Source organism: Acartia tonsa, chromosome 9 (genome assembly GCF_053477335.1).
Source record: "Acartia tonsa isolate MP-2025a chromosome 9, ASM5347733v1, whole genome shotgun sequence".
Lineage (NCBI taxonomy): Eukaryota > Metazoa > Arthropoda > Copepoda > Calanoida > Acartiidae > Acartia > Acartia tonsa.
Genome location: NC_137268.1, coordinates 28,083,417 through 28,096,816, shown reverse-complemented (window position 1 = coordinate 28,096,816; position 13,400 = coordinate 28,083,417). Strand labels below are relative to the sequence as shown.

General features: G+C 34.9%; 1 protein-coding gene across 1 annotated transcript in view; it reads right to left on the bottom strand.

The window, feature by feature from the left end:
• The window catches only part of LOC145327472 (soluble guanylate cyclase 88E-like), a 38,596-nt gene that overhangs the window by 6,362 nt on the left and 18,834 nt on the right, over nucleotides 1-13,400 (bottom strand). Inside the window, exons 15-24 of the mRNA XM_080171019.1 lie at nucleotides 7,197-7,283; nucleotides 5,868-5,927; nucleotides 5,540-5,606; nucleotides 4,739-4,817; nucleotides 3,993-4,032; nucleotides 3,425-3,532; nucleotides 3,029-3,068; nucleotides 2,608-2,690; nucleotides 2,113-2,174; nucleotides 1,467-1,503 (exon numbers count right to left, since the gene is read on the bottom strand). Coding sequence (XP_080027145.1) covers nucleotides 1,467-1,503; nucleotides 2,113-2,174; nucleotides 2,608-2,690; nucleotides 3,029-3,068; nucleotides 3,425-3,532; nucleotides 3,993-4,032; nucleotides 4,739-4,817; nucleotides 5,540-5,606; nucleotides 5,868-5,927; nucleotides 7,197-7,283 — 663 coding nt within the window. The remainder of the gene's footprint in view (nucleotides 1-1,466; nucleotides 1,504-2,112; nucleotides 2,175-2,607; nucleotides 2,691-3,028; nucleotides 3,069-3,424; nucleotides 3,533-3,992; nucleotides 4,033-4,738; nucleotides 4,818-5,539; nucleotides 5,607-5,867; nucleotides 5,928-7,196; nucleotides 7,284-13,400) is intronic.

Below are 13,400 nucleotides of genomic sequence, written 5' to 3'. Positions count from 1 at the left end.
TTGCTACGCTTTCTAAATCGTACCTAACTACTACAGGAATCACCATGCAAAGTTTGAAATCGATAGGACAATTCTAACATGCCTAAATTAACGAAAAAAGCTATCCGTTACGGACGGACGTACGGACGGACCGACCCTAATTATAGAAAAGCTTCGCTTTTAACAAAACTGTCCTTTCTAAGTGACAAGCGTATTTCGTCTGAATGTCAGTCATAACTTCCAGGGAGGAAGGGGACAATGGACTGTTTATTATATTAGTCCCCAGAGTTTTGCAAAAATGTTTTTTATTCGTTTGCCAAACAACTTTGTGGACTTTTATTGAACTGTGATTGGTTGGTTTATCAAGTTAAGTGTCCAAACGTTTCAACCACTAATTGTAATATACAGAAGGGAAAATTTTGTATCATCATTTAGGATGTATTATTCGGCCATTGCCTTATCCCTTTAGATCCCTGCATAACTTTACTTCAAGTAAAAGTTTGCAATATTTGAAATGCCAGCTTGCTAAATCTTTGCAATACTTGCAAAAATTTTCATACATGAATATGCTGCTTAATTGACAACAAGGGCGTTCAAAAAGTATGTCTAAACAAGGGGGTACGTGTGTTAACCCGATTTCAAGTCATTAATTTTAGAGCTTTTGGATCATGGAAAGAAACCGAAGTTGCGGGCTTCGTCGTATTTTCACAGTAGCTTTTAATAGGTTTTTTTTAAGGTTAGGTAAATGAAAATGACTACCCTGCATGGTCAGAGCCTCCTGCAGAAGTTAGAAATAAGAGAAAGGCTACTGTGATAATACAATGAAACCTATTACTTTTCATGGTCCAAGTTTATATAAAAATATCAATGTTATTTATAAAGAATTATAATGACAAGTTGAATTATAAAAAATCTTATTTCATATTCAAATAGTTTACCCTCTGGTATAATCTTGATTACGCTTAAGATTTTCTGATTATATACTATTTTCTTTGCATTCGAATAGTATTCTTCAAAGCTTAGATACAGAAATATTTAAAGAAATAGGATTTAATTAATTTTGCATTATCTAGTAGTCTAAAAATATTATGTTGCACTCTTTCTATGTTCGCATAAAAAAATATGAAAAAGGGCGAAAAGATTAACATAAAAAATTTGATACATTGATTTTTCCATCAATCCTAATATTTCTATGTATTCATTAATTGCTAAAGATACATGAATAAATCCAAATGCGTTCACATTTTTAATGAAGTTGTTTTCATATAAAAAGAAGGAAATAAGAATAACTATTCACTGCATCCTATTATAAACACTTTTCTGCGGATATAATGAGAACCGGTTCTATTCAACCGGATATTAATTGGTTTCGAAGCCATACTGTAAAAAATTTTTCAAATAATTAAACAAAATTTATACTGTTTTATTATTGGCTGGAAAAGGTTTCGTGAATTTTCATAAAAATCTATCAAATATATTTTACTTACCTTCAATTCATAAACTTGACCAATTTCTGGAATATTCCTTAATAAAAATAAAACATTAATTAGTAGCGGAGCTACTGTACATCTAAGGTATGTCCGGTTGTCAGACCGTCAACCAACATTTAATAAAATAATAAGGTTTAGTGGTTATTCTATCTTAATTTTTTTTGTTTAAATCATAATTACTTTTTTCTTTTATTCGTCTATATTTTTGTTCAAATTCATAAACAAAATGATATTGTTACCGTTTAGGTATTAGAGCAGAACACTAAAGGGGGAAGGGGTTGAATAACTTTCAAGGACCTTTTGCCGACTTTCAGTTTGGTCTTTGAAAATCAACGAAAAGCGTCGGGAATATGAGAAAGCCTAAAATGTCATGTGCGACGTCATAAAAATACGTCTAAAAAGGAAGGATGAGATGAGAAGTGGGAAAGAAAACCCCAAAAAGAGATAGATTTTTATGACGTCAAACGTGACATTTTAGGCTTTCTCGGGAGAATATTAACACAGCCAAGTCGCTCCAAAAGAGCAGAAAGCAATTGTTAGCAGACAAAAAATATCCTTGGAAAAGGGGGGAAGGTAGTTTGTTATATATCTTTACTATACATTTATTAATTACACTATTCTTCTTTTCATTTATAAATCTTACTTTGTTTGTTTGACATTATAGTCACCAGATAGAGAATTCTTGGCTTCTTCTGTCAACAAAATCTAAATTATTAGTATTATTAAATATTAAAGTATTATGATGATTGTCTGTGTGTAGCTAAGAATTTGCTAACCAACAACCGGATATGGTTTTCCTTCTCATAGGACCGGAGAAGGACTTTTTAAATCTATTTCAGAGGTCACTAGAGATGTTTTTAAAGAAAACAATGATGGACAAGGTCCAAAATATGACAGACAAACCTTATAACTTCATAATTGTTTGGTCGATGACGAAACCGCCACTTTTCCAACAAGTTTCAATACCTTATAATGAAATGTCAAAGCAGCTTATACTGCCTAATAAAATGATGTCATACAAATGACCAATGAAAGGCCAGTATATTTTGCCATTGGTCAATTACAATGGTTATTGTATGTCATTGTATGACGTCATTTTTTATTAGGCACCATAAGCTGCTTCTGAAATGTGAGGTACCTGATTTGCAGAACATTCCAATAACAGATCTTCTGCCTCATTTATCGGAGCTCCAAGAATATCATACTTCGGAATTACACTTCCTGGGTAAATACAGACAATTTTACGCGGAGCACCATTAAGATTATCGCAAGCATTATTAGATGTTTTTAACTGTTCAATGAGTAAACTTGTAGCATAGAAGATGTAGCAAACATGTTGAAAAAACATCGAATTTCAAGAAATTAAAGAAATCTAAACACATAGATAAATAAAATACCTATAAAGATCATTCGTGATTTACCAATACAATAAATATTTTCTTCACATTACTTCAAATCGTAGGAAATGCAACAAGACATATGTACTATGTAGTGTATTTACTACAGTTTGACTTAAACAAAACATTTAACAACTAAATAAATATAAAACTTAGTGTTACCTCGAACTACAGTAGCAATGTTACCGGATGATATACCTATCTAAAATTAGAATAGATTTAGTGTCCAATTTTAGTGGCTTTAAATGCTACCCATATGGCATTTCCCTAAAAAGCTGATCTATCCTAACCTAACTATGATAAATCTTTCAAAATTTAAAATAATATGTAATATGCATGACAAAAAGGTATATAAAAAAGTATATAAAAAGAGAAATAAAGGAAAGTGTTTATAATATTTCAATGTACAGACAAACTGACTGAATAATTCAGGATTTTAGAAGCTAAGCTACTCTATAGTTCACATTCCATTTGCCTGACAGTTCGTCCGTTACGCTATGGGGGGAAATTTAATTTTCTTAGCTGATATTCAAGATAACCTGTAAAAAAGAAAGTTACCTTTATTTTGATAGTACTTTTTGGATTAGTAGGATCAGCTAGTGCCCGGCTGGTAGCATCAATCATATCCAGTGCCAGGTCGCATATAACTTGACTCGCATTTGCTACCTATGTAACTTTAGTTGATTAACTAAATAATCTTTATGTTATAAAGTTTAATGTGTTTTCTCTCGGTTTAACGAAGTATCTTGTTAACTGTTTAATTCATATGGTTCTCCTTTAAATTGAAATTTCTCAAGGATTTTAAGGGTGGTCTCTCACCCCCCCCCCCCCTCCCTTATCATTCTCATGCCCATAAAGGCACATAAATCATTAGATTTGTATATACTGATCCAATATTTTCTTGTCTCTAAATGATCTTCGTTTACAATATAGCCAAAAACCATCCCTGGAGATATTAAAATCTTTTGTGAACTCAATTGTAGCACTGCACTGGTTGGCGAGATCTTAACAGACAGACAAAAAGACTTGAAACATTTTTGTTTCATTTCAATAGGGAGATTCTCTGAAATACGTATTCAACGGTTAGCTAGATCTTAAACAGACATCCCAGAATGAAATAGTTTACCTGGGTAGATGCCCCTGCTTCAATTATGTAGCTTGTCTTACTAAAATTATATAAAAAAAGGTTGAAATGAAAAGTTTAGGTCTTAATAACAACACACACAATAGCCTAGGGCTCGTCAGCCGCGCGTAAGCCGTCAGTAGGCCTCAGAAAAAACCTTTTGCAATTTAAAAAATCAGCTTAAAGTCTAAACATGACCCAAATATGACAATCCCTTTTTTAAAAGAGAAATTAAGTATCCAAACGGGTTTTGATTTGGGGCTTATTCGCAGCTGACGCACGGCTGCTGAGGCCTGTAATAGCCTTGACGTTAGAGTGGTTTGCTGTAAGATAGTTGTGTCGGATCCTAGTCTGGATCACACTAGAGACGTTAAAATATTACTTGCTATATCAGTAATCAGACACGTCACATTACTATAAGTTAAAGTATGGGGAAAGCCTTGACACATAATTAGGAGCAACTCATTACAATGAACAGATGATACTTCCGTGCAAAGGTCTTGTAATAAAAATTTGGTTGTCTGAGTACGCTCCCATTGGTTAGCTTTGGTTGTTGGACCTGGTGTCAAATTGTAATGGACAGCAGTCTTGCCAATAAGAGGTAATCTACTCAATAAACAAGATAAATCTGGGGACACTTTTCCAAAATCAAATGGCAACAATTTGCACCTGGTGTTTAAATGTTTGAAGCCTAGCAAAATGAAAGTTTCTTGCAATAAATAAGATATAAATAAATTGTTAATTGTTACCTATCAACTCTGAAACAGTTGTGCATCTTGACAAGATGATCAAAAACATTTTCCATGTTTGTTATCAGATCAATCAAATCTAAAACATATAATTTCACACTAAAAGGTAAAAATAGATGTATATTGAAATGTCTGTTTTTTAAAAGTATTATCTAGTTAACCACTGGACCTATTCGGTTCTCCTTAAAGGTTAGTTTAACACAGATCCATAAAAGTTTTTTTGTAGTGACTTTTTAAATGTGAGTGGAGGTTAATTGTAGAATTGTTATTTATCGCATCGTATTATAAACAGCTTTTCGAGGATTTAAAATGCGTTTAATTATAAGATTAAAACCAGTTTTGTTAGCCCCGAGTTTTAATATTATGATTGTACATTTTTATATTAGTAGAAAACTGAATATAATACGATACGATAGATTATGTTTCAGTATTGCTGAGAACCAGTTTTAATCCACGGGTTTCGAAGCTATACTGGAAAATAAATTGTCCACTATTAAAGTTTATCCCCCTAAGTACCCCTATTGATTAATGATTATACCATTGCATTGTTTGCACTTATATTTATTGATATTATATCCTCTTATACGAAGTAATAGGTTGTTTTTGTATGTAGCGAATGAGCTCCCTATTTGCTGAACCGATATGGTTCTCCTCTTCAGCAAAGCTTCTTTTAGGTCAAGGGAAGGAATATTATTTTTTTGTTGGGTGGGGGGGGGGGGGGACGGTAACCACTCTTTCATTCCATCAAGTGTCCCTAGAGGCCACTAGGGGCGTAAACGCTGGTAATTCTTGAAGTATAACCTGCTCCGGATTTTAGTTTACTGCATAGCTTTTCAAACTCAAATATTTCTACGATCAGAATTGACACCTGAAAAAATAATACCGAGATGAATTATCTAATGAAATAAGTCGCTCAAAAAATCAGCATGTGACGTCATAAAAATGAGGGATTATCCATCTCTTTTTTAGGGTTTTTCTTTCCCACTCCTCCTCTCCTCATCCCTCATTTTTATGACGTCAGAATTATTTTTAACGACTTTCTCCTTTAACGACAATTAAACTTAAGCCAACTAATAAGATAAACATTACTTGAAGATTGTCTTCTATTAATTTGTATTTTATTTTTTACCTTATCTTTTTTAGCTGCAAGCTCGGTTGCTGGCTTTCCTTGAATAATATCAACTGCCATCTAAAGTAGAATATATATTATTTTCATATTTCTAGTAGTTAAGCATTAACATGTTTAGAGCATTATTGAACAATCATTAATGGTATCAGAGTCCAAATTTCATGCGGTCATACCGTCATTAAAACAACATTGTGTAGATATTATTTCAGCAATTACTACTTTTATCTAATTCTAATGCTATAAATTCGATTTCAACATGTATATTCTGTAAGTAAACAAAGTTTCTTCGAAAGGTTTTCGACAGTCGAATTTACATACACTACAAATAGAGTAGCTCTACTATTAAAAGGCATCTTTTGTATGTTCAATAAATATCTAGCAACTGTTCTCAAATAATGTATGTATGTGGAAGCTTTTGATAGTGCATATAATAAATGGCGTCATATTGGCCTACCATTGATCAATTAAAATTTATAATGTCCTGCCATTGGTAATTTAGTCGCTATATTGGCCTATAATTGGTAATTTCTATTGTATGATGTAATTTTTATAGGCACTAATAAGAGCTTATATTTTGTTATGCAATTCAAATGATTTAATCTATAGGTATAGCATATCCTCCCTAACTCGACTACCTTAACTACTGTTTTAAGAAGAGGGCTGTTAATTTCACTAATCCCCAAAGTTTTACTATAACATTTTCTTATTCAGTGACGTGGCTTAACTATTTTGTGGACTATAGGGAATTATGGTTGGTTGATTCTAGGGTTGGGCCGGATATCCGGTGTGGCCGGATATCCGGCCATTTTCAATATCCGGCCGGATACCGGATATTGAAACTATCCGGCCGGATATCCGGCTCTATAATTTTTTATACTTTACACCAAAAATCACTGCTTTTTAAAATTTTAAATGGTTATAATTTTCTTATTATTGAAGCTAGAAGAACTTTTTTTCTGAACAAGTTTAACTTTATGTAAATTAATATAAGATTTTTGAAGAAATTTTTTTTTGCTACTTTAGTATCAGGTAATTTGGCCGGTTATCCGGTAATTTGGCCGGATAACCGGATATTTGCCGGATATCCGGCGTTAGCCGGATATCCGGCCGGTTACCGGATATCCGGCGTTTGAAATCAGCCGGATATCCGGTATCCGGTATCCGGCCAAAAAAGTATCCGGCCCAACCCTAGTTGATTCATTAAGTTGAGTGTTCAAACGTTTTAACCACTAACTTTAATCTACAGAAGGGGTAATTTTGTATGTCATCATTGGGGATGTACAACAAGTTATCTGCCATTGTCTTATCCGTGTAAATCCCCGTTCTTACCTCTGTAGGAAGATACATGTAGCCCATGCTATCATTCTTAGATTTCAAATCAATAATTTTCTCTGTATTATTTGTTGTTGTAGTCACCTAAGTAAACAATATAATAACTAGAAGCGAAAATTTTCTTACATTTAATGCTCGTTTGTAAGCTTGTTGATTTAGACATGTTACACTCATCCATATATACATTTAAAACCATACACACTGTGGAACATCACGAACTTGGCACCTATTCGAGCTTTATTCAGATTATGTATTTGAATAAAAATGCCAATACAATATATGGTATATTGAAGGGCAAGCATATCTTTTCAAAAGTAAGTATACCTACGTTTTTACAAACAATTTTATGAAACATGAAAAATAAAGCAATCAATCTTTTTTTTAAATTTATTTCAGAATCTGTCAAACGGAAAATTTTGTTATAGATTTGGAGCTCTACGAAAAAACTAAATGAGAATAGTTATTTCGGGTATAGTCCTTTCCATGACATCGCTCCATATGGGGCGATGATTTTCTATAGCTCCTTCAAGGAGCTATAGCATAGCTTCTTATCATATGGAGCGATGTGATAGCCCCTTTTAAGGAGCGTTCATATCGCCTCTTATGATAAGAGGCTATGCTATAGCTCCTTCATGGCCTCTTAATAGCTCCTTTGAAGGGGCGTTAATATCGCCTCTTATGATAAGAGGCTATGCTATAGCCCCATGATGGCTCCTTCATAGCCTCTCCATCGCCCCTCCGTAGTCCCTTACCTTAATTTATATAACAACCCACTTGATGGCCCCTACATCGCTCCTCCATCGCCCCTTCTCCAAATTTATATTACATTGTACTTTGATGGCCCCTACATCGCTCCTACATCGCCCCTACATCGCTCCTACATCGCTCCTTCATCGCTCCTTCTCCAAATTTATATTAAATTGTACTGTGATGGCCCCTACATCGCTCCTACATCGCTCCTTCTCCAAATTTATATTAAATTGTACTGTGATGGCCCCTACATCGCTCCTTCATCGCTCCTACATCGCCCCTTCATCGCTCCTTCTCCAAATTTATATTACATTGCAACTTGATGGCCCCTACATCGCTGCTACATCGCTCCTTCATCGCTCCTACATCGCCCCTCCATCGCTCCTACATCGCTCCTTCTCCAAATTTATATTAAATTGTACTGTGATGGCCCCTACATCGCTCCTACATCGCTCCTACATCGCTCCTACATCGCTCCTTCATCGCTCCTACATCGCCCCTTCATCGCTCCTTCTCCAAATTTATATTACATTGAACTTTGATGGCCCCTACATCGCCCCTCCATTGCCCCTCCATCGCTCCTACATCGCCCCTCCATTGCTCCTTCATCGCTCCTTCTCCAAATTTATATTACATTGTACTTTGATGGCTCCTACATCGCCCCTCCATCGCTCCTACATCGCCCCTCCATCGCTCCTACATCGCTCCTTCTCCAAATTTATATTAAATTGTACTGTGATGGCCCCTACATCGCTCCTACATCACTCCTACATCGCTCCTACATCGCTCCTTCATCGCTCCTACATCGCCCCTTCATCGCTCCTTCTCCAAATTTATATTACATTGTACTTTGATGGCCCCTACATCGCCCCTCCATCGCTCCTACATCGCTCCTTCATCGCTCCTTCTCCAAATTTATATTAAATTGTACTGTGATGGCCCCTACATCGCTCCTACATCGCTCCTTCATTGCTCCTACATCGCCCCTTCATCGCTCCTTCTCCAAATTTATATTACATTGCAACTTGATGGCCCCTACATCGCTCCTACATAGCTCCTCCATCGCTCCTCCATCGCTCCTTCATCGCTCCTACATCGCCCCTTCATCGCTCCTTCTCCAAATTTATATTACATTGCAACTTGATGGCCCCTACATCGCTCCTCCATCGCCCCTTAATAGCCCCTTACCTTAATTTATATAACAAAGCTCCTATATGGCCTCTCTATCGCCCCTTAATAGCCACTTAATTTAATTATATAACATTGCCCCTACATAGCCTCTCCATCGCCCCTTAATAGCCCCTTACCTAAATTTATATAACAAAGCTCCTATATAGCCTCTCCATCGCCCCTTAATAGCCCCTTACCTTAATTATGTAACATAGCCCCTACATAGCCTCTCAATCGCCCCTTAATAGCCTCTTACCTTAATTTATATAACATAGCCCCTATATAGCCTCTCCATCGCCCCTTAATAGCCCCTTACCCTAATCTATATAACATAGCCCCTACAAAGCCTCTCCATCGCCCCTTAATAGCCCCTTACCTTAATCTATATAACAAAGCTCCTACATAGCCTCTCCATCGCCCCTTAATAGCCCCTTACCTTAATTATGTAACATAGCCCCTACATAGCCTCTCCATCGCCCCTTAATATCCCCTTACCTTAATTATATAACATAGCTCCTACATAGCCTCCCCATCGCCCCTTAATAGCCCCTTACCCGATTTTATATAACATAGCCCCTAAATAGCCTCTTCATCGCCCCTTAATAGCCCCTTACCTTAATTTATATAACATAGCCCCTACATAGCCTCTCCATCGCCCCTTAATAGTCCTTTACCTTAATTTATATAAAATAGCCCCTATATAGCCTCTCTATCGCCCCTTAATAGCCAATTTATATAACATAGCCGCTACATAGCCTCTCCATCGCCCCTTAATAGCTCCTTACCTTAATTTATATAACATAGCCTCTCCATCGCCCCTTAATAGCCCTCCATCGCCACTTAAAAGCCCCTTACCTTAATTTATATAACATAGCCTCTACATAGCCTCTCCATCGCCCCTTAATAGCCCCTTATATCCTCCTTCAAAACAGTTATACACCTTCCCAGGATCTATTGGAAGCTACCCTATAAAGGAGAACCATATTGGTTCTGCAGTTAGCGATCTTCTTTGATACATACAGACAATGATCCTGTTACTTTTTATAAGGATTAAAAATAAAATGGCCTAAAGCCATCTCATTACCCATAGGAAGCTTCACTGTAAAGGAGAACCATGTCGGTTTAGTGGTTAGCAAGGTACAGACAGACATACATACAGACAAAGATCCTGTTACTTTATTATAAGGATTAAAATAAAATAGTTATTAACCTCCCCAGGACCTATGAGAAGCTACCCTATTAAGGAGAACGATCTCAGGACCTATAGGAATCTTCACTGTAAAGGAGAACCATATTGGTTCATCGGTTAGCAAGATCCTTCGGTACAGACAGACATTCATACATACAGACAAAGATTCTGTTAATTTATTTTAAGAAATACAGATAAAATTGTTATAAACCTTTCCAGGCCTAAAACCATCTCAGGACCTAATTTCTGCCGTTGACAACTCGAGTTAAGTTACTATATTATTTTTACAATGTTTAACTTATCTGTTATTATTGGCTGACGAAAAGTTTGGGCAAAAAAAAAATTTATTCTTCAATGAAATATCTCTCCAGTATAATTTTGCCAAGTGCTAATTTATTAAGAATAAAGTTTGCCACAAATTTACCAAAAAATCTCATTGTCATTTCGCCAGGGAGGATTAGGATAGTTCCCAAAGTGTTATAAGTTGGCTTATCCAAGAGTGCTGTCTAGTCTCCAAAGTTTTATAATACCGTTTTCTTATTCGTTAGATTAACAACCTTGGGGACTTTTTATTGTTTTGTGATTGTTTAGTTCATTAAGTTGAGTGTCTAAATGTTTCAACCACTAATTCTAAACTAAAGAAGGGGTAATTTTGTGAATCATCAATGGGAATAATTAATATATAAACATACATATATATACAGTGTTTTTTTTTATGAGAGCATTTTTGAAAGCAATTTTACCCTACTTATAGTTATCAGAATTTAATGATTAATGGCTTATTCTCTTCGTTTTTTATAACCATTAACAGAAAAGCAAAAAAATATTTCAGTTTTTATTTAAAAAGTACAGTAAATTCAAAATTTCAAAACATGGGTGTCAACATCTAAAATAGTTATTTCTCGCATCGTATTATAAACGGCTTTCCGCGGATATAGAAAGTACAATTATGAGATTAAAACTAGTTTTTTAGCCCCGAGGTGCAGAAGGCACCGGCTAAAAAAACTGGGTTTAATCTTATGATTGTACATATCTATATTCGTAGAAAGCTGGATATAATACGATGCTAGACATAGTTTTTTCGTATGGATGAGAACCGGTTCCTATCCACCGGATTCAAATGAATACGAGAAATGGTTTTAGCGCATTTTTCTTATGCTCAAATCTTCTACCCTTTCCAAGAATGGAGGGAGTACATTGGGGGGCCAGTATTCCCTCCCTGGTTGAGATATGGCCTTCAAATTTCAAAATGTTCTAGTACATGTCACAAGTAGTATCTATATAAATTTTTAGCTCAATATCTCAACTTTGAAGCGTTTTGCAGCCATTCTTGCAAAGGTAGATTATAAGAAAAATGCACTAAAACCATTTTTAGATGTTGACACCTAAGTTTTAAATTTTTTAATTTACAGTACTTTTTGAATAAAAACTGAAATATTTTTTGCTTTTCTATTAAAGGTTATAAAAAAGAAGAGAATAAGCCATTAATCATTAAATTCTAATAACTATAAGTAAGGTAAAATTGCTTTCAAAAAAGTTCTCATAAAAAAACACACTGTATATATGTATATATATCATTTTATCGACAATCGTCTTATCCCTGTAGATCTCTGATTATCAGAGCATTTTTGAAATATTTGCTGCTTATTTTTTGGCTGCCTTTGGCAAAATAATTTTTTTTCATAAAAAATGTATACAAAATTATCGTATTAATTTGGTAAATATATCATTGCACTTGAATTATTTTTAAGTCACTAACGGCTAATCCCATAGATGACCCTAGGAGTACTTTAATGAATAGATGTGGTGGAGAGGGGGGGGAGGGGGAAGGTTAAGAATTTAAGGGAAGTGATACCTTCCGGGGGCTGAAAGTGTTAGTCCCCTCCCCAAAATGAAAACTTTTCCTGCGAGTAAAATAAGCTTCAATGTAAAGGAGAAGCATATCGGTTCAGTTGATACTGATAAACATCCTGTTACTTTAATGTAAATATTAGTTTAAGGATAGTCTGTATAATCTCAGGGATAAAGGAAACATTAGGCAATTTTTACAATAGTCTCCAAAGTTTTATAATGAAGTTTTCTTATTCGTTGGCTCAAAACTTTGGGGACTTTTGTCATATTTTGGTTGTAGTGTTGCAATTTTGTGTATCGTTATTAGGGATGGATAAAAATTTATCGGCCATTGTCTTATTCCTTTAGATCCTTGGTATAATCAACTGAATAACAGTTCCAACAACAAAAATTAAGATATTGCTTCGCTTTTTATGGACAAATATCCTGTTATTTTATTATAAGGAAAAAAAATAAACTATCTTAAAATCATCTCAGTACTCAGCGGTTAGCAAGATCCTACGGTATAGACAGACAGACATACATCATATCGGTTTAGCAGCAAACGAGATCCTTTGCTACAGACAAAAAAAAACTTTGTATATCGACTAGCGGCTACGCCCCCAGCATCTATTGGCTCTGTATTCAAAGGGGAATGAATAAAAGCCTAAAGCCTTCCCAGGACTTAAAATAGAATAGCCTAAAACCATCCCTCGACTTAAAATAAAATAGCCTAAAGCCATTACAAGACAAATATTAAGCTTACCTGAAATAGAAAGCCCAATCTGTTTAGTAGTTATTGAGATCTTAAGTTTCAGAACAGAAAGCCTTACTAACGTGGACAAACACAGGATATTTCGGACAAATGTCGGAGTGGACATTATATAAGTAAAACGCAGAAGTGTCTATAATATCTTAAAAATTAGGTTTCAACAACATTTGTTTAGTTATTTCTACACAGGTTAGGTTAGGTTAAGATATAAATATACAAATAAGCCCCCTGCAGGGGTTAGGCATATAAAAAAACCTATTTGACAGTTGTAAACAATGTGAGAAAAAAATATGTTTTAGTTTAATGAAATGTTCTATCTGTTTCAAACCTTTGCCTTTCGATAGAACTTACCTACTTTGGAAAACTGTTAGACTGATTTTAAAATTTCAGTCTGTGAGAAAAGATATTCAAGATTTTTTTTTGTTTTGAAAGATTTTTATCTTATAAATAAAATAAAAGACACTCCTGCGTTTTACATAAGCAATGTCCA